The sequence below is a fragment of the Oncorhynchus mykiss genome, chromosome 18, assembly GCF_013265735.2.
Source record: "Oncorhynchus mykiss isolate Arlee chromosome 18, USDA_OmykA_1.1, whole genome shotgun sequence".
Lineage (NCBI taxonomy): Eukaryota > Metazoa > Chordata > Actinopteri > Salmoniformes > Salmonidae > Oncorhynchus > Oncorhynchus mykiss.
Genome location: NC_048582.1, coordinates 50,002,910 through 50,023,083, shown reverse-complemented (window position 1 = coordinate 50,023,083; position 20,174 = coordinate 50,002,910). Strand labels below are relative to the sequence as shown.

Sequence of the window (20,174 nt, the reverse complement as noted above, 5' to 3'; positions counted from 1 at the left end):
AACTTGAATTCCTTATTTTCACTGGTGGACTATGCTGTGTAGAGGGTGTTGATAATGTGGAGTGGTCCACCCTCTAGTGGACAAAGAAAGTAGCACACAGTTGCCAAATTGGGCAAACCCTCCCTCTCACACAAGTGCATATGATCCAATATCCATACCACTTAGAATGCATGCCCAATATATTGCTTTGTACTTAAGTGGTATACCAGTGTGAATATTGTAATGCAAACTTATGATCATGACCACACAAAAAACAAAACAATAACAAGTGAGATAGATATTGTCAAGGGTGTGGAGCACGTTTATTTCAGAAGCAGTTTAATACAGTAGATAGACACTATCACTTTAGACATGTAATGCTATAGTTTCATACATTTCCATCTAGAGTCTAGATGGATTGCAGTTCAGAAAACAAAGTGCAATCAATGCACTATGTTTAGCATCCAACCTGTTTTGGTCTGAGTGGGCTTCCTTATGGAACCCATTATACCAGTCTGTCCCAATCATGTTTCATCTTCAATTGATTCATGTTGTTCCCAGCGTGATATTCAATCTGTTACACATTCTATCATTATCTTAATGACACGCTCACGCAAGAACACACGCATAGCACACTTTACTTAAACGTTCGTGAAAATGATTTATAGACCATTATTACGCCATGCCATGGTCTTGCTCTCTTTAATTGGTAGTTAAAACACAACACACTCCAGTAAAGGACAGTATGTAACGGGCAACAAACACCTCGTCCTTTTGTCATCGCCTGATCTGTCTGTCTGATCAGTTTGTGTGGCCACTTATTAAGTACAGAATGGCTACGTCATATCAGAAGCATTAGCCTTTCTCATATGACATGAGTATGATGACTAGTTAAAACAAAAACAGGGGGAGACGAAAAGAGTAAGAAATGTTCAAATTTATATCCCGATGAAGGACAAACAATCAAGCTTTCAATAGTTCAATAATTCAATAAACTGTGTTTTTAATGGTGAGTGAATGTTGTGCCTTTTCCTTTTCAATAAGAAAGATAACTTTGGGGCTTGATCAATGCATGAAAGCTTACGTTTCATCATCACTGTTCTGACATTTAAAAGATCTTTCAAAGGTAAATTAGTTCAATTAGGGTAAATCTCTGTCAGTTTGGGAGAAGTTGTAGGAGGACAGGCTCATTGTAATGGCTGGAATGGCATAAACAGAACAGTATCAAACACATGGCAATCACGTTGGACTTTATTCCATTCCAGCCATTACAATTAGCCCAGCCTCATCTGCACGGAACTGGACCTGACAAATGTCACCTATTACAGCAGGCAGGAAAGAAAACTGTCCTTTATTTTAAAAGGCTGCCTCCTTGTCTGGGTCAGAGGCAAACAGACAGAAATCACAGGTTACGTGATTGCCATGTAGGGTAGCCTAGTGGTTAGAGCATTGGACTAGTAACCGGAAGGTTCAAATCCCCGAGCTGACAAGGTACAAATCTGCCGTTCTGCCCCTGAACAGGCAGTTAACCCACTGTTCCTAGGCCGTCATTGAAAATAAGAATTTGTTCTTAACTGACTTGCCTAGTTAAATAAAGGTCAAATAAAAACATAAATATCTAACCTCTGGGTAAGCGGCTATATTAAAAAAAACACATCTTTACATTACCTGTTATATGCATCATAATGCATCATGCATCATCATAAACTTCATAATAATGTGAATGAGAGGAAATGGCATATTTTGCCAACAGAACTCATTAGGAACGGTTAAAAATTGTGTTAAGGTTTGGCTTAGGTCTGAAGCTGTTAAAATATGTATGTAATTTACATCTATGTATTATGTAATCATATCTAGGTATGGTACTATAATGTATGAAAGCATTTCAGTAGTAGTGCTACTGAACCCCAGCGAGATAAACGACAGCATTGTTTATTTAACTAAGCATCATTCCAGTCTTCTAATATTAATCGACTATTCCTACTGAAACAAGTTTCCCCAAATCAGAACTGACCCTGTAACTGTAATTCACACTGATCCCAAGAACTAGATGATTCCTGCATAGGCCTGGCACAATAATCATATAATCACCTAACTGACAATAACTGTGAAAAAATCCCTTAATGCATTTATTTTAGGAGAAGAGGGGATTCAACTTTAAATTCAAGTAGACATAGTTTTTCCAATAGCATTTTGCTAGCAGCACGGTCAGTAGGAGAAGCTTAATTTCCAAAGTTCCAAAGCAGTGTTGTATTCATTAGGTATGTAGTAGCTAAAGATGCATTACAAGGTCAAAAACATTTTTCAACAAAAATTACAATTTGTTACCCTAAAATCCCACAATCGTCACAACTCTAGCATGAGACAAATTCTAGATAGGTTTGTTGTGAAGGGGAGTTGTAGTAATGGTGATAGAGGTGATTGACAGCTGACACGGTCTAGGTTCCAATATCCATACTAGCATAACATTATAATGCATGCATGCTCAATGGACTGCTTCATTCTAAGTGCTACGCTAGTGATGGTATTGGAAAAGAGCCACTGTTGTTTCTGTATCACTGGTCTTTGTCAGGCTTGTAGATGGAGAGGGTTCTGGCTGAGGGGTCTGTAGCATTGATCCAGCGGGGCATCCAGTAGTGGCTGAGCCACTTAGCCTGGCCCGGGTAAAGCTTCTCAAACACCTGGCGGTAGAAGTACGCCTCTTTGGTTCTGGGAGGGAGGAACGGAAATGTCTTAGGAGCCTTCTCCAGATCGTAGTCGTTCACCTTGGAGGAGAGAAAGAAGGAGTCAGAATGTGTGTGCATATGTCATGTATGCCAGCGTGCCTGTGTGTGTACGTGTGTGTGTGTGTGTGTGTGTGTGTACCTCAGACTCCATTTGGTCCTGCAGGCTGTTGTACCAGGACTTCTTGACAGAAGTCATTCCGTCGCTGAAGGCCTCTTTACGTCTCCATAGGATCTCGTCTGGGATCAGGTTCAGACCTTTAAATGAGTCTCTGAGGAGGTGCTTCTCCACTCCATCCTGGTTACACACACACATACACCCCTTAGTGAAACTGAACCGTGTTTGGAATTATAGCACCGGAATCCTTTACATGTTTGGAAACTGATATTTGCTTCAAGGACTCTGATTTGGATACACAACACTGACAACAATCACTCAAGAGACTTTTGCAATAATACATGACTTTCATACTCCATTACCTCATCAGAGCCACATCTACAGGATAGGGAGTGAGGATATGGTGATTGGGGCGGAGAAGACTGACCTTAGGTTGCCTCATCTCCTCAGGCAGGGAGAGGTAGTACGCTGTGAATCTGTGGTCCAGGAAAGGCACTCTCAGCTCCAGACTGTAGAGGAGAGAAGAGGAAGTCAGTTAGGTGCCATCTTTAAAACGTACATCTTCTGTAATTATCTATAGCTTCTCAAAAGAAAGAGAGCAGATAGTGGTCTGATGAGTTTTAGGAAAGGATGTAAAAAGGAATGAATGTATTGATAAAGAAGATGCCCGTGCCCGTGTGCAGCGGTTGTGCGGTCGGCTCTCAGGACGTCAAAGAGGTAGAGCTCCTTCATCAGACGAACACTCTCCTCTGCTGCTGCCTTGGGCGTGGGAGCCTGGAGCAGGAAGCAACAACTCAGTTCATATTCCCAGACATAACAACTGGTTCCAGGGTTGGGTTCAATTCCATTTTCAATTTAGGCTAACCACAAATTTCCTATTGATTTCCATTTTTTATTTATGCACTTCCTGAATTGACTACTGCATTCACCACAACCCTGACTGGTACATGGAAATTGGTGAGTGAGAGAGAATGACATCTCTGATGTGTAACAAACTTACCTTGTGGAAGTAGATGTACCCCTGTGTCAGCTCATCAGAGCCCTCCCCAGAGAAAATCACCACGCTGTCAGTCTTCTCACGGATGTACTTTGACACTAGGTACATGCCTGCAAAATGAGAAAATATTATTGGAAACAGGATTGAGTTGAAGTAGGCCACACTCACTAATCTCCCAGGATTCCACTAGGATACAAACCAGCCAATCAGAAGGAAAAGGTATGCAGCCTGACCAGACTCCCTTTGTCCAGGTCAGTGGGCACATTGAGAAGGTACAACAAAACTGTCTAGTGTCTAGGTATTTCACAAATGCGTCACCCTCGTAACCTATTAATTTAGCTTAAGTGGGACACCACTTCTGCTTGGTGTTTGGAGATTGAGGTTGATGTAGTGTTCTCTCACCGACAGAGGCGCGTATGGTGGTGATGTCATAGGTCTCCAGGTGAAAGATGACCTCCTCCACGGCTTTGAAACCTTCCTCAGGGGTGAAGTTGACCTCGTGGTGCTCACTGCCGATGTACGACGCCACCTGGAACACCACGAGACATTCACCAAGACATTCATTCACGTATTATCTATTTATTGCCTTCAACTTAAGATAATTCTCTTTTCCAATTACGGCCTGACCAAGAGGGAGCAGTGAGTTCACAAGCGGCTTCACAAAAGGAGTATTTATCATTATATTTGTATTCTATTCTGTTATTTCTGCATTAATTTAAACACTCATTTGTAATGGCCTGTGAGCTGTAATGTACTGGGTAAAAGATGCTACAAAAATAAAGTTGGATTATTACTGATTATGACGTTATACTGTTATGAAACCAATTGACTAGCCTGCTAATATTGTTTCACTAGCTAAGTCTAGGAGTACTAGATTTAAGGTGTGCATCTATGTGAGAAATCAGCGTATGAGGACCGTGTTGTATGTACATGTGCCCAGGAGACAGCAAACTTACCAGGATCCAGGGCCGGCTCCGTCCTGACTCTTATGGGTTGGCTAGCCCAAGAGGATTATTGTTTGTTGTTGAAAAGGGTGAACAACATAGATACTTACAAAAATAAACTTCTTAAACCGCTCCAAAACTAAAGATATCAAACATAAAAACAAAGACCGGCAGGCTCTACGGCCACCTCTGAAGGATCCTGCCTGCACCTGATTGCACTTAATCAAGGCTAGAAAGAGAACCTAGACACGGTTGCTGCTGCCCCCTGGGGGATGGAGTGTGGAAGTGTTGAATCATGCTGCTAAGACCTAACCTACCCAAACTGTTCATCACAATATCATAATCATCATTATTATAAGAGGCTGGAGGGAGCCTCTCACCATACGAGCAGCCAGGATGTCTGGGCTGTCTTCAGCTCCGATAGCGAAGGTCTGGATGGGGTACTTCAACTTCTCCTCTTTGGCCAGTTTGACCAGCATAGCTGCCACCAGACTGGAGTCCAGACCACCTGGTAGAAATATATAGTAACAGTCATGAAGATGATTTACTAGCTTATCAAACATGGAATTTGACCTTTGGTGTAATGATAATTAGCAAGTATTCTAATGTATTTGCACAGACAAGCATAAGTGAAAAAAGACAAGTAACAGATCTGAAGCATTACTTACAGAAGATTCCATGTGTGACACTACACAAAGAAGACAAAAATACTCTGCAATAGCCATTATTTGTACCTGAGAGAAGACAGCCGATCCTCCTGTGGGCCATGAGGCGTTTCCGGACAGCGTTCTCAAACAACAACCGAATGTTGCTCTTCACTGTCTCTGGGACAAAACCTACAGAGGACAGCACAAGATCTTACTGTCATCACACAGGGACCGGTCAACTGAATGGTTAAGGACCGGCAAATCAACGACATACTACACATCCAACTCCTATTGTCAGTGACTACAATGGTTTCAGTTGGACTAGAGGCTTCATTCATGGCAATACCCTCAATACCAAAAACATGCATCCTGAAACAATAATCAGTAAGCAATTCCTCCCTTCATCTTAGGTGTCAAACAACATTTATCACATTTTACTGATAGCTAGCTACAGGTAGTGGTAATGTTACATAATCAGTCACTTTGACCCACATTATGGTTGCTGTCAATCAAGATGCTGACGTTATGGAAATACTATGGATGTGTGTGTGTGTGTGTGTGTGTGTGTGTGTGTGTGTGTGTGTGTGTGTGTGTGTGTGTGTGTGTGCGTACCGGAGGGTAGCATTTCTACCGTGTCATAGACAGCGTGGCTGGGCTCCTGGGTGCAGTAGTGGAAGCGGTCCATCTGAATAGACTCTACCTTCCCAGTGGGCTTCAGGTCAAACACCTCAAAGTGCCCCGGGAGGAACGGAGTGATCTTAGGAGGAGAAGACATGGAGTGGGTGATATCAGTCAGACCTGGGAACAAACACACAATACATGTTTAACAACTAACATGGTAACACTTTACATGACGTTGTTGTTAAACGTGTAGTAACACTATCATTAGACACTACTATCATCTTTAACAAGCTGTTACATTGTACTTTACTAATTGAATTTCAGTTGCATAGCAATAGAGTTGAGCCGTTTTTGTAATTACACAATATATATATTTTTTACGCAAACATTAAAGTTCATTCTATTCTGAATAGGGATTGTTCTTTAATCCACTTGTGTAGCAACTAAAACCACTCAACCCCAAATGAGATGTCAGGTAAGTAGTCCCCCCTCACCTTTAGCCTCAGAGCTCACAGCCAGGAAGCCGTTGTCGGTCAGTAGTTTGAACATGGGCCGCACGCCATACGTATCCCTCCCCAGGAACACTTTCCTATTGGCTGTGTCCAGGAGGATGAAGGCGAACACTCCGTCCAATAGGGTCGCCATCTTCTGAATGCCGAACCGCTCGTACAGGTGAAGCAGGATCTCACCGTCTACTTTGGTCTGGTAGTCCGTAAACTCAAACTGCTTCTTCAACTAAAGAAGGAAAAAGATGAAGAAAAGTATCAGGATTATTATGAGATAAGACATTACAAGTGATCATACATGCTCATGACATACACTCCCCTACATATTTATTTGTACAGTGAAGCACCATTTTTTTGCCTCAATACTCCAGCATTTTGGATTTGAGATGAAATGTTTTCTATGAGGCGACAAATACCACCAAGGTATTTTCATACATATCTGTTTTACCGATTAGAAATTAATGTGCCTTATGTATGTAGTCTACCCATTTGAAGGGGTCATATGTATTTGGACACATTTTTTATAGTTTATTAAATTGTCAAAAGTATAGTATTTGGTCCCATATTCCTAGCACGTAATGACAGCACCAAGCTTGTGACTACAAACTTGGATGCATTTGCAGTTTGTGCCCAATAGAAATTAATAGTAAATAATGTAGTGTCATTTTGGAATCACTTTTATTGCAATTAACAATGGAATTGTTTCGGAAAACTTCTACATTAATGTGGATGCTACCATGATTACAGATAATCATGATTGAAATCTTAAATAATGATGAGTGACAAAGATCATGCCACCAGAACATCCCATCCTCTCACTACTACAAATAACAGGGGCGGTTAGCATTTTCAGTTGGGGGGTATGCTATTTATGCTTCTGTTACTTTCTCATTTGTCATTTAGTTCTCTCTCAAATGTTTTTTTTAATTTGGCATTTTGAATGATTATACAGATAACACAGAGAGCACAGGCAGAGGGAAAAACGCACACAGATCCCCTACCAAATCATACCCACTCCAACCACCCCATGCTCTAACAGAACGCACACAGATCCCCTACCACATTAAACGCACTCCAACAGAATGCACACAGATCCCCTACCACATTAAACCCCCTCCAACAGAATACACACAGATCCCCTACCACATTAAACCCCCTCCAACAGAATACACACAGATCCCCTACCACATTAAACCCACTCCAACAGAATACACACAGATCCCCTACCACCCCCCCCCCCCCCCCCCCCATCCCCAAAGCAGGCATGATATAGAATTTCAGTAATATAATCAAATAACAAAAGAAACAAAGATATAATCAAACAAAAAGTTTTTAAAAAGGTGATATATTGTAATTTGGGTTGGTTTATGGAGTTGTGAAATTAGCTGGGTCCATGTCTCCTACAAAGGATAGAAAAGGTTGCCAGGTATTATAAAATGTAATTGCGGTCACTCTTCATTATCTAAACGGTAAAACAGATATGTATGAAAATAACCTCAAATAAAAGGTGGAGGATAGAGCCTAGTGAAAAGTTACAGCTTCACTGTCTACATAAATACATAGGGGAGTGTACATGCTCATGGCATACAGGCTGATAATCACAATGGATTGTAGGAAGGGTATGCACAATCAAATCCAACAAACCCAGGGTACATAAGATGTGCAATATAATAAGTTAGTGCATTGTTTTTAAAGACAGAGAATACCATTATCAATATGATCTTCCTACTATCTTCGCTCCTGGTTCTCAAACTCACATGAACAAAAGATTGCCTAAACTTCTTTGGCCACACACTGGTACCAGTCAAAAGTTAGGACACACCTACTCAACCAAAAAAAGTGTTAAATCAAAATATATTTTAGATTTCAGAATCTTCATATTAGCCACCCTTTGTCTTGATGACAGCTTTGCACACTCTTGGTAGTTACCTGGAATGCATTTCAATTAACAGGTGTGCCTTGTTAAAAGTTAGCTTACTATAGCTATGGAAACAGATGTCATTTTGCTATGTTTTTGGGAAAGAACATTGTTTGCATCCAAGAGCTAGATAGCTTTTTTTTTATGACCAGCACTGTAGATGCGCGAGACAACTTTACCAGCATCATAGCATACGTATCGATGAATAGTTGTGACATATGAAATACGAGGGAGTGTAATAACTACGTAAAAAATAATGAATGCATTAAATTATTGTGATGTGCAGTCATATTCAGGTCTTGATTGGTCAACAAGCTTATTTGACATGTCAAACAGTGTTATTTGACACGCAAACACCCAAACGGCGTTCCATAGTATGATGAATCCTGGTTTAGAATGAAACGACTGAACAAATGAATGAAACCGCACAGCAAGTAAGTGAAAGAAATAGGTTTTGATTATGTTTTACTAGTAATGGGGACATACGTAAATACCAACAAAATATATTTTTGGTTAGTGTGGTGTGTGTGTAAACTTTATTTAACTAGGCAAGTCAGATGAACAACTTCTTCAGGATTGGTGGGTCCGCTGCGGGACGGTTGAGCTAACGTAGACTAATTTGATTAGCATGAGGTTGTGAGTAACAAGAACATTTCTCAGGACATAGCCATACCTGATAATGGCAGAAAGCTTAAATTCTTGTTAATCTAACTGCACTGTCCAATTCACAGTAGCTATTACAGTGAAATAATACCATGCTATTGTTTGAGGAGCGTGCACAGTTTTGAACAAGAAAAGTTATTAATAAACAAATTAGGCACATTTGGGCAGTAAAACTTTGAACAGAAATGCAAAGGTTCATTGGATCAGACTAAAACTTTGCACATACACTGCTGCCATCTAGTGGCCAATATCTAAATTGTACGTGGGCTGGAATAATACAGTCGTGGCCAAAATACATATTAATTTCCACAAAGTTTGCTGCCTCAGTGTCTTTAGATATTATTTTTTTTACCATTCTTTATTCATGGCTGTGTTCTTAGGCAAAATTGTGAGTGAGCCCACTCCCTTGGCTGAGAAGCAACCCCACACATGAATGGTCTCAGGATGCTTTACTGTTGGCATTTACTGTCACCTTGTCTTCTCTGGACAAGCTTTTTTTCCGGATGCCCCAAACAATCGGAAAGGGGATTCATCAGAGAAAATGACTTTACTCCAGTCCTCAGCAGTCCAATCCCTTGGTTTCTCAAATGATTGCCTCGCCTGGTTCACCAACTACTTCTCCGATAGAGTTCAGTATGTCAAATCGGAGGGCCTGCTGTCCGGACCTCTGGCAGTCTATGGGGTGCCACAGGGTTCAATTCTCGGGCCGACACTATTTTCTGTATACATCAATGATGTCGCTCTCGCTGCTGGTGCTTCTTTGAGCCACCTCTACGCAGACAACACCATTCTGTATACCTCTGGCCCTTCTTTGGACACTGTGTTGACTAACTTCCAGATGAGCTTCAATGCCATACAACTCCCCTTCTGTGGCCTCCAACACCCAACTCAACAAATTGGCCTGCTCCTCAGTCCCAGTTGCTAATATATGCATATTATTATTAGTATTGGATAGAAAACACTGAAGTTTCTAAAACTGTTTGAATGATGTATGTGAGTATAACAGAACTCATATGGCAGGCAAAAACCTGAGAAGAAATCCAAACAGGAAGTGGGAAATCTGAGGTTGGTCAATTTCAACCCAGCCCCTATTGAATACACAGTGGGATATTGGTTATGTTGCACTTCCTAAGGCTTCCACTAGATGTCAACCGTCTTTAGAAACTTGAATGAGGCTTCTACTGTGATGTGGGGCCGAATGGGAGCTGTTTGAGTCAGTGGTCTGGCAGAGAGCCAGGTCCTGGTCACGCTCATTTCACATGATAGCGACCTGCGTTCCAAGGCTTTTCTTCAGACAAAGGAATTATCCGGTTGGAACGTTGAAGATACACGATAAAATCCTAAAGATTGAATATATACTTAGTTTGACAAGTTTCTTCGTCCTGTAATATAACTTTTTGAAGTTTTCGTCCGACGTTCGGCTGGACCTGCACGAGCGTTTGGATTTGTGTACTAAACGCCCTAACAAAAGTAGCTACTTGGACATAAATAATGGACATTATCGAACATATCAAACATTTATTGTGGAACTAGGATTCCTGGGAGTGCATTCTGATGAAGATCATCAAAGGTAAGGGAATATTTATAATGTTATTTCTGTTGACTCCAACATGGCGGACAATTTTTTTTTTCTGAGCGCTGTCTCAGATTATTGCATGGTTTGCTTTTTCTGAAATCTGACACAGCGGTTGCATTAACTTTTTATGGCTGCAGGGGCAGTATTGAGTAGCTTGGATGAAAAGGTGCCCATTGTAAACGGCCAGCTCCTCAGTCTCAGTTGCTAATATATGCATATTATTATTAGTATTGGATAGAAAACACTCTAAAGTTTCCAAAACTGTCAAAATATTGTCTGAGTATAACAGAACTGATATTGCAGGCGAAACCCTGAGGAAAATCAAAGCAGGAAGTGGCTTCTATTTTGAAAACTTCATGTTCCATAGCCTCCCTTCGCTCCATTTAAAGGGATAAGAAACAGATTCCTTTTCCTATCGCTTCCTCAAGGTGTCAACAGTCTTCAGACATAGTTTCAGACTTTTATTTTTAAAAATGAGCCAGAACGATAACGTCAAGTGGTCACATGAGTTTTGCTCGCGCAACAGAGTTTGGATAGGTATTGCTTTTCCCTCTCCTACTGTGAAAGACATTTGCGGTTGATATATTATCGATTATATATTTTTAAAAACAACCTGAGGATTGACTATAAAAAACATTTGACATGTTTCTGTGGACATTATGGAAACTATTTGGAATTTGTCTGCGTTGTTGTGACCGCTCTTTCCTATGGATTTCTGAACATACCTCTGTTTGTTTGTCGCGTTATTTTGGATCTAAAAATAATCTTTATGGAACAAAAGGAACATTTGTTGTGTAACTGGGAGTCTCGTGAGTGAAAACATCCGAAGATCAAAAGGTAAACGATTCATTTGATTGCTTTTCTGATTTGTGACCGAGCTACCTGATGCTAAGTGTACTTAATGTTTTATCGTGCGATCGATAAACTTACACAAATACTTGGATTGCTTTCGCTGTAAAGCATAATTTCAAAATCTGACACGACAGGTGGATTAACAAAAGGCTAAGCTGTGTTTTCCTATATTGCACTTGTGATTTCATTAATATAAATATTTATATATATTTATTGTATGTAGCGCTATGCTATTCAGCGGTTGTTGATGACACTTATCCCGATATTGGGATTGCAGCCATAACAAGTTAAGGAGAGGTATATCTATATTTCCATGTCTAACAATTGTATTTTCATCGACATTTGTAATGAGTATTTCTGTAAAATGACGTGGCTCGCTGCAATATCACCGGATGTTTAAGGAACTAGTGAACGTAACACGCCAATGTATACTGAGAATTTTTTTTATAGAAATATGAACTTTATCAAACAAAACATACATGTATTGTGTAACATGAAGTCCTATGAGTGTCATCTGATGAAGATCATCAAAGTTTAGTGATTCATTTTCTCTCCATTTGTGCTTTTTGTGACTCCTCTCTTTGGCTGAAAAAATGGCTGGGTTTTTCTGTGAGTTGGTGGTGACCTAACATAATCGTTTGTGGTGCTTTCACTGTAAAGCCTACTTGAAATTCGGACACTGTGGTGGGATTAACAACAAGATTACATTTAAAACGGTATAAAATACATGCCTGTTTGAGGATTTTTAATTATGAGATTTATGTTGTTTTGAATTTTGTGCCCTGCACTTTCACTGGCTGTTGTCATATTGATCCCGTTAACGGGATTGCAGCCCTAAGAAGTTTTAAGCACCAGCTGTCAGAGCAGCTCACAGATCATTGCACCTGTACATAGGTCATCTGTAGGTGGTCTACCTCGTCCCCATACTGTATTTATTTATCTTGCTCCTTTGCACCCCAGTATCTCAACTTGCACATCCTACCATTCCAGTGTTTAATTGCTATATTGTAATGACTTCGCCACCATGGCCTATTTATTGCCTTACCTCTCTAATCCTACCTCATTTACACATGCTGTATATAGATTTTTCTACTGTATTGTTGATTGTATGTTTGTTTATTCCATGTATAACTTTGTTGTTGTATGTGTCGAACTGCTTTGCTTTATCTTGGCCAGGTCGCAAATGAGAACTTGTTCTCAACTAGCCTACCTGGTTAAATAAAGGTGAAATAAAAAAATAAAAATACCTTTTGCAGAATATTAGTCTGTCCCTGATGTTTTTCCTGGAGAGAAATGGCTTCTTTGCTGCCCTTCTTGACACCAGGCCATCCTCCAAAAGTCTTCGCCTCACTGTGCGTGCAGATGCACTCACACCTGCCTGCTGCCATTCATGAGCAAGCTCTGTACTGGTGGTGCCTCGATCCCACAGCTGAATCAACTTTAGGAGACGGTCCTGGCGCTTGCTGGACTTTCTTGGGCGCCCTGAAGCCTTCTTCACAACAATTGAACCGCTCTCTTTGAAGTTCTTGATGATCCGATAAATGGTTGATTTAGGTGTAATCTTACTGGCAGCAATATCCTAGCCTTGCCCTTCTTGTGCAAAGCAATGATGACGGCACGTGTTTCCTTGCAGGTAACCATGGTTGACAGAGGAAGAACAATGATTCCAAGCACCACCCTCCTTTTGAAGCTTCCAGTCTGTTATTCGAACTCAATCAGCATGACAGCATGACCAGCCTTGTCCTCGTCAACACTCACACCTGTGTTAACGAGAGAATCACTGACATGTCAGCTGGTCCTTTTGTGGCAGGGCTGAAATGCAGTGGAATTTTTTTGGGGGGGGTATTCAGTTCATTTGCATGGCAAAGAGGGACTTTGCAATTAATTGCAATTCATCAGATCACTCTTCATAACATTCTGGAGTATATGCAAATTGCCATCATTCAAACTGAGGCAGCAGACTTTGTGAAAATTCATATTTGTGTCATTCTGAAAACTTTTGGCCACAACTGTACATTATGGCCTTTCTCTTGCATTTCAAAGGTGATGGTACAAAAAAAGGTTGTATTTTTATTTGTATTTTCTTTACCAGATCTAATGTGGTATATTCTCCTACATTCCTTTCATATTTCCACAAACGTCAAACTGTTTCCTTTCAAATGGTACCAATAAAATGCATATACTTTCTTCAGGGCCTGAGCTACAGGCAGTTAAGATTTAGGTATGTCATTTTAGGTAAAAATTGAAAAAAGGGGCCAATACTTAAGAGGATTTATTAAGAACAAATTCCTATTTACAATGACCGCCTACCCTGGCCGACGATGGGCCAATTGTGCACCGCCCTATGGGACTCCTAATCACGGCCGGATGCGATACAGCCTAGATTTGAACCAGGGACTGTGGCTTAGACCGCTGTGTCCATGTGTGTGTGTTAACTATTTAACTGTACTAGAACACTTAAAAGGCCCCTAAATATGTTTATATTGGTTATCTGTATCTTTTTTTTGGCAAGGAAAATATCAGATATCATATAGGGCAAAAACGTCATATCATATTTTGATGTCTTCACTATTATTCTACAATGTAGAAAATAGTCAAAATAAAGAAAAACCCTTGAATGAGTAGGTGTGTCCAAACTTTTGACTGGTACTTCAAGTCCCTTTGGCAAAAAGATAGTGCCTTTTCAAGAAAAGAGGAGTTGCCTGGCCTAAAGCCATCAACCCACTAACGTTAGTATGTCCCTGCTTCGTGACTAGTAAGTAGAAACTGAATATGTTCCACACCAAAACGTGTCCAGTTCCCAGAGGCCTAGTCCCATCTCCATACCGACAGTTGCCTGGGGTCAAGAAGCTTGGATTCCAGGCTATACCGTATGTGTCTATGGGCCATAACTACTATGTGGTTTGTAGATCTCCTACCCTAGTTTCACATCACAAATTCCAGGCTATGGTAGGAGATCTACAAACCACACAGTAGTTATGGCCCATAGACACAAGGTATAGCCTGGAATCCACGTAGTTTCACATCACAATTCCCAGGCTATGTGGATTCCAGGCTATACCTTGTGTCTATGGGCCATAACTACTGTGGGGTTTGTAGACCTATTGAGCCTGGGATTTGTGAAACAATGTGGATTCCAGGCTAGACATACCGTGTGGTGGTTGTAGATCTCCCCGTTGTAGACGAGCCACAGGTAGGGGAACTTCTTGATGCGGATGGGTTGCATGCCATACAGCTGGTCTATGATAGCCAGGCGATGGAAGCCGAAGCAACAGTTTGTGAAGCCGTTGACATTCTCAAAACGAAAAGCGTCTGGGCCCCGGTGGGCGATCTTCATAGCGTTGGTGCACTGAATCGACATGCACTCATCACTGCCAAACAAGGCCCAAATACCACACATTCTGGAGCTGAAGAGGTGAGAGAGAGGGGAGGGGGAGGGAAAGGATAAATGGAGAAAGAGACAGGGGGTTAATAAATACATGCAACAAGAGACTAGTGCCCCTTCAGCAACTGTTCTTTTCAAATGTTCAACTTAGAAGGAAGAAAAACCTTAAGGGTTAAGGGTTGGACATATTGTACCTTTGCAAATCAGATAGGAAACTATAAGAGGGGCTATATCCAGAGTGGCACAGCGGTCTAAGGCACTGCATCTAAGTGCTAGAGGGGTCACTATGGACCCTGGTTCGATTCCAGGCTGTATCACAACCAGCCGTGATTGGGCGGCGCACAATTGGCCCAGGGATTGGCCAGTGTAGGCCGTCACTGTAAATAAGAATGTTCTTAACTGACTTGCCTAGTTACATAAAGGTTCAATACATACCACTAAACTATATATGCCAAAAAAGTATTATGCTGTGGATTTAATATAATTCAGCAGTAAGTGAGATTTTAAAACAGCTTTCCGAACATGCTGTACTGTACTACAGCAAGTGTTGTAGTGCTGAATCACATCCAGGAATGCCGATGCTATCATCAATTGGACAAGCCTCACGATAAATGTATTGTAACGACCCTGGGTTTATGAGCGCTGATATCGACTTCACCCCTTGAGCATACTTTTGGGGCACAGTTGATGGCGTGCTGGACTTCGGGCCAGAAGGTTGAGGGTTCGAGACCAGCTCCCTGCCTGTTTCTTTACAGTATCATTGACGTCATGTTACTTAGTATTATTTATCGATTCGTGACACACAAAAAAAACACAGTTGGATCCAGATCATTAACCATACAAAAAATAAAAAAAGAAACCGTTTAGGCAAGTTACACACCGGAAACGGTTTCATAATGTGAGTCCCCATCACATTTAATAAACAAATACTGTGTAAAGGTATATTCCATTTGGCTTTATCATGACGCACAAAACATCCGGCAATAGAAAGAACGAGTAACAGTTACCTCCATACGAGAAATTAAAGACACATTCGATTAAAAGGCATGGCAGAGAGTTTACTGAAATACATACCTTTATTTCGTGGACACAAAAGGGTGAAGCAGAATTATTATCCTCAGCGGCGGAAGATGCAACCGAGGAAAAACTAGTACACTGAAAACGTACTTCCTGAACTGGAAGATGGGCGTGACTTGCAACATCAGGTTAAGATTACATCAATTTACGCTTAAATTTGAGATGATCAGATTTCACATACATTCTAGTTAGTTTTCCAGCCAAAGGTGACATGTGACAATAGACATATGTTCTTATATAAACATAGATACATATATAATGCGAATGGTATTAGATTTCAACATGGCAAAATGGGGTCAACCTAATAAAAAAGGTCTCTCATATGGCTGAGTTCACACAGGCAGACCAATTCTTATATTTGTTCCTCTAATTGGTGGGGGGGAATAACGGACGTGAACAAACGTTAATTAAAATGCGCCGTGGTGAATGAGCGGAAACAGACGGGCCGCGAGCTTCTACGGCGCGTCAGTCATCGCGCGCATGTTGATTTTGTCCACCCACAACAGGCGCGAACTGTACACGCAGGTGGAAATATCAAAACGAACTCTGAACCAACTATGTTAATTTGGAAACAGGTCGAAAAGCATTTAACATTATAGCAATTTAGCTAGCTTGTTGTTGCTAGCTAATTTGTCCAGGGATATAAACATTGGGTTGTTGTTTTACCTGAAATACAAGTTCCTCTACTATTCCACAGATAAAGGGCAACCCCAGTTCGTTTCCAGTAATCACCTCCTTCAGGCTTATTCGGTCTTTGTTTTCTTCGATGATGTTTAATGGCGGTTTCGCATCCAATAAATATGTAAACATTATCAAAGTGGCATTATTTAGTGACTAGTGATCCATTTATTAAAGCGGCCAATGATTGAGGCTATAAGATGGCACCGAAGAACATTGATGACGTTTTTCATTCACCCAACCAATTGTGCTATTTTTTTTGCTTAACTTGTGTTTTTTTAACTTATTGTGTACATAATGTTGCTGCTACCATCTCTTATGACCAAAAATAACTTGTGGACACCAGAAAAGCAATTATCACTGTGGACTGAGTCCCACGAGAAGGATATCCTGCTTTCACTGGAACAGGCCCAGATCCATACCTTTTCTGTGAAGAAAAGACCCCGGAAAAGAGGCCGTAGATCAGGCACCCTTTTGAGAATCCGGAGGTGAGCAAGTATACTCCCATTGCCTTCCATTCTTCTTGCTATCGTGCAATCATTGATAACCTACGATTAAGATTATCCTACCAACGGGATATTAAAAACTATACCATCTTATGTTTCACCGAGATGTGGCTGAACGAAGATAGACAATATAGAGCTAGCGGTATTTAGATGCTACCTCTGGTAAGACGAGGGGTGGGGGCGTGTGTCTTTTTGTCAATAACAGCTGGTGCGCAATGTCTAATATTAAAGTCTCGAGGTATTGCTCGCCTGAGGTAGAGTACCTTATAATAAGCTGTAGACCACACTATCTACGAAGAGAGTATCAGTATTATTTGTAGCCATCTATTTACCACCACAAAGCAAAGCTGGCACTAAGACCACCCTCAAGCAATTCTATAATGCCAAAAGCAAAGGGAAAAAAAGCACTCCTAGTGGCCGGGGACTTTAATGCAGGCAAACTTAAATCAGTTTCAACAATTTTTTACCAGCATGTCACATGTGTAACCAGGGAAAAAAATCCTAGACCACCTTTACTCCACACACATAGATGCATAAAGCTCTCCCCCATCCTCCATTTGGCAAATCTGACCATAATTCTATCCTCCTGATTCCTGCTTACAAGCAAAAACTAAAGCAGGAAGTACCAGTGACTCGCTCAATACGGAAGTGGTCAGATGACACGGATGCTACACTAGAGGACTGTTTTGCTAGCAGACTGGAATATGTTCCAGGAATCATCCAATGTCATTGAGGAATACACCACCTCAGTCATCGGCTTCATCAATAAGTGTGTCAATGACGTCGTCCCCACAGTGGCTGTACGTACATATCCCAACCAGAAGGCATGGATTACAGGCAACATCCGCATTTAGCTAAAGGCTAGAGCTGCCGCTTTCAAGGAGTGGGACACTAATCTGGACGCTTATAAGAAACCCCGCTATGTCCTCCGATGAACCATCAAACAAGCAAAGCGTCAATACAGGATTAAGATTGAATCCTACAACATCGGCTCCGACGCTCGCCGGATGTGGTAGGGATTGAAAACTATTACGGACTACAAAAGGGAAAGCCAGACGCGAGCTGCCCAGTGACGTGAGCCTACCAGATGAGCTAAATGCCTTTTATGCTCGCTTCGAGGCAAGCAACACTGAATCATGCACGAGAGCACCTGCTGTTCTGGATGACTGTAATAACGCTCTCGGAGCCAATGTGAACAAAACTTTTAAACAGGTCAACATTCACAAAGCCGCTGGGCCAGACGGATTACCAGGACAGGTACTCAAAGCATGCGAGCAAGTGTCTTCAAGTAACATTTTCAACCTCTCCCTGACAGACTCTGTAATACCTACATGTTTCAAGCAGACCTCCATAGTCACTGTGCCCAAGGAAGCGAAGGTAACCTGCCTAAATGATTACCGCCCCTTGGCACTCACGTCAGTAGCCATTGAGTGCTTTGAAAGGCTGGTCATGGCTCAGATCAACAGCATCCTCCCGGACACCCTAGACCCACTCCAATTCACATAACGCCCCAACAGATCCACAGATGACACAATTTTAAATCGCACTCCACACCGCTCTCTCACCTGGACAAAAGGAACACCCATGTGAGAATGCTGTTCATTGACCTCAGCGTTCAACACCTCCTGCAACTGGATCCTGGACTTCCTGAAGGGCAGCCCCCAGGTGTTAAGAGTAGGCAACAACACGTCTGCCACGCTGATCCTTAACACCGGGGCCCCTCAGGGGTGTGTACTTAGTCGCCTCCTGTATTCCCTGTTCACCCACGACTGCATGGCCAAACACGACTCCAACACCATCATTAAGTTTGCTGACAACACAACAGTAGTGGGCCTGATAACCGACAACGATGATACGGCCTATAGGGAGGTGGTCAGAGAACTGGCAGTGTGGTGCCAGGACAACAACCTCTCCCTCAATGTGAGCAAGACAAAGGATCTGATCGTGGACTACAGGAAAAAGCGGGCCGAACATGCCCCCAATAACATTGACGGGGCTGTAGTGGAGCGGGTCGAGAGTCTCAAGTTCCTTGGTGTCCACATCACCAACAAACTATCATGGTCCAAACATACCAAGACAGTCGTGATGAGGGCATGACAAAACCTTTTCCCCCTCAGGAGACTGAAAGATTTGGCATGGGTCCCCAGATCCTCAAAAGGTTCTACAGCTGCACCATCGAGAGCATCCTGACCGGTTGCATCACCTCCTGGTATGGCAACTGCTCGGCATCTGACCGTAAGGTGCTACAGAGGGTAGTGTGAACGGCTCAATACATCACTGGGGCCAAGCTTCCTGCAATCCAGGACCTATGTAGTAGGCGGTGTCAGAGGAAAGCCTATAAAATTGCCAGAGACTCCAGTCACCCAAGTTATAGATTGTTCTCTCTGCTTCCTCACGGCAAGCGGTACCAGAGCGCCAAGTCTAGGACCAAAAGGCTCCTCAACAGCGTTTACCCCTAAACCATAAGTTGGCTGAACAATTCATAAAATCGCCAATAGACAATTTACATTGCCCCCCCACCCCTCCCTTTTGCACACTGCTGCTACTTGCCGTTTGTTACCTATGCATAGTCACGTCAATCCCACCTACATGTACAAATTACCTCAACTTGTACCCCGCACACTGACTCAGTACCGGTGCCCCCTGTAATAGCCTCGTTATTGTTAGTCTGCGTTTGAGAGCGGTGTAGTTGCCGTACCAGGCGGTGATACAGCCCAACAGGATGCGCTCAATTGTGCATCTGTAAAAGTTTGCGAGGGTTTTAGGTGATAAGCCACATTTCTTCATCCTCCTGAGGTTGAAGAGTCGTTGTAGCGCCTTTTTCACTATACTGTCTGTGTGAGTGTACAGGGAGAACACTAAGAACAGACCATGTTCTGAATTCTGTCACTGTGCATTTCATAGTGTTACAGTTTCCTTTCACTGGAACTATAGGGCTTAGCCCGAACCATTATTCCTTTCACCAAAATGTAGTTGGTAAAATG

At 41.9% G+C, this 20,174-nt stretch overlaps 1 protein-coding gene across 1 annotated transcript; it reads right to left on the bottom strand.

Moving 5' to 3' along the window:
• Window positions 1-1,895: 1,895 nt before the first annotated feature.
• Window positions 1,896-16,156, bottom strand: LOC110496433 (asparagine synthetase [glutamine-hydrolyzing]). Its single transcript, XM_021572337.2, has 12 exons — window positions 16,004-16,156; window positions 14,696-14,951; window positions 6,524-6,764; window positions 6,021-6,206; window positions 5,496-5,597; window positions 5,142-5,269; window positions 4,220-4,346; window positions 3,821-3,927; window positions 3,494-3,594; window positions 3,248-3,329; window positions 2,845-3,000; window positions 1,896-2,744 (listed from the first exon to the last, which is right to left on the bottom strand). Exons 2-12 carry the CDS (start codon window positions 14,942-14,944, stop codon window positions 2,535-2,537), a joined length of 1,689 nt encoding a protein of 562 aa, XP_021428012.2. The 5' UTR covers window positions 14,945-14,951; window positions 16,004-16,156; the 3' UTR covers window positions 1,896-2,534.
• Window positions 16,157-20,174: the final 4,018 nt, after the last annotated feature.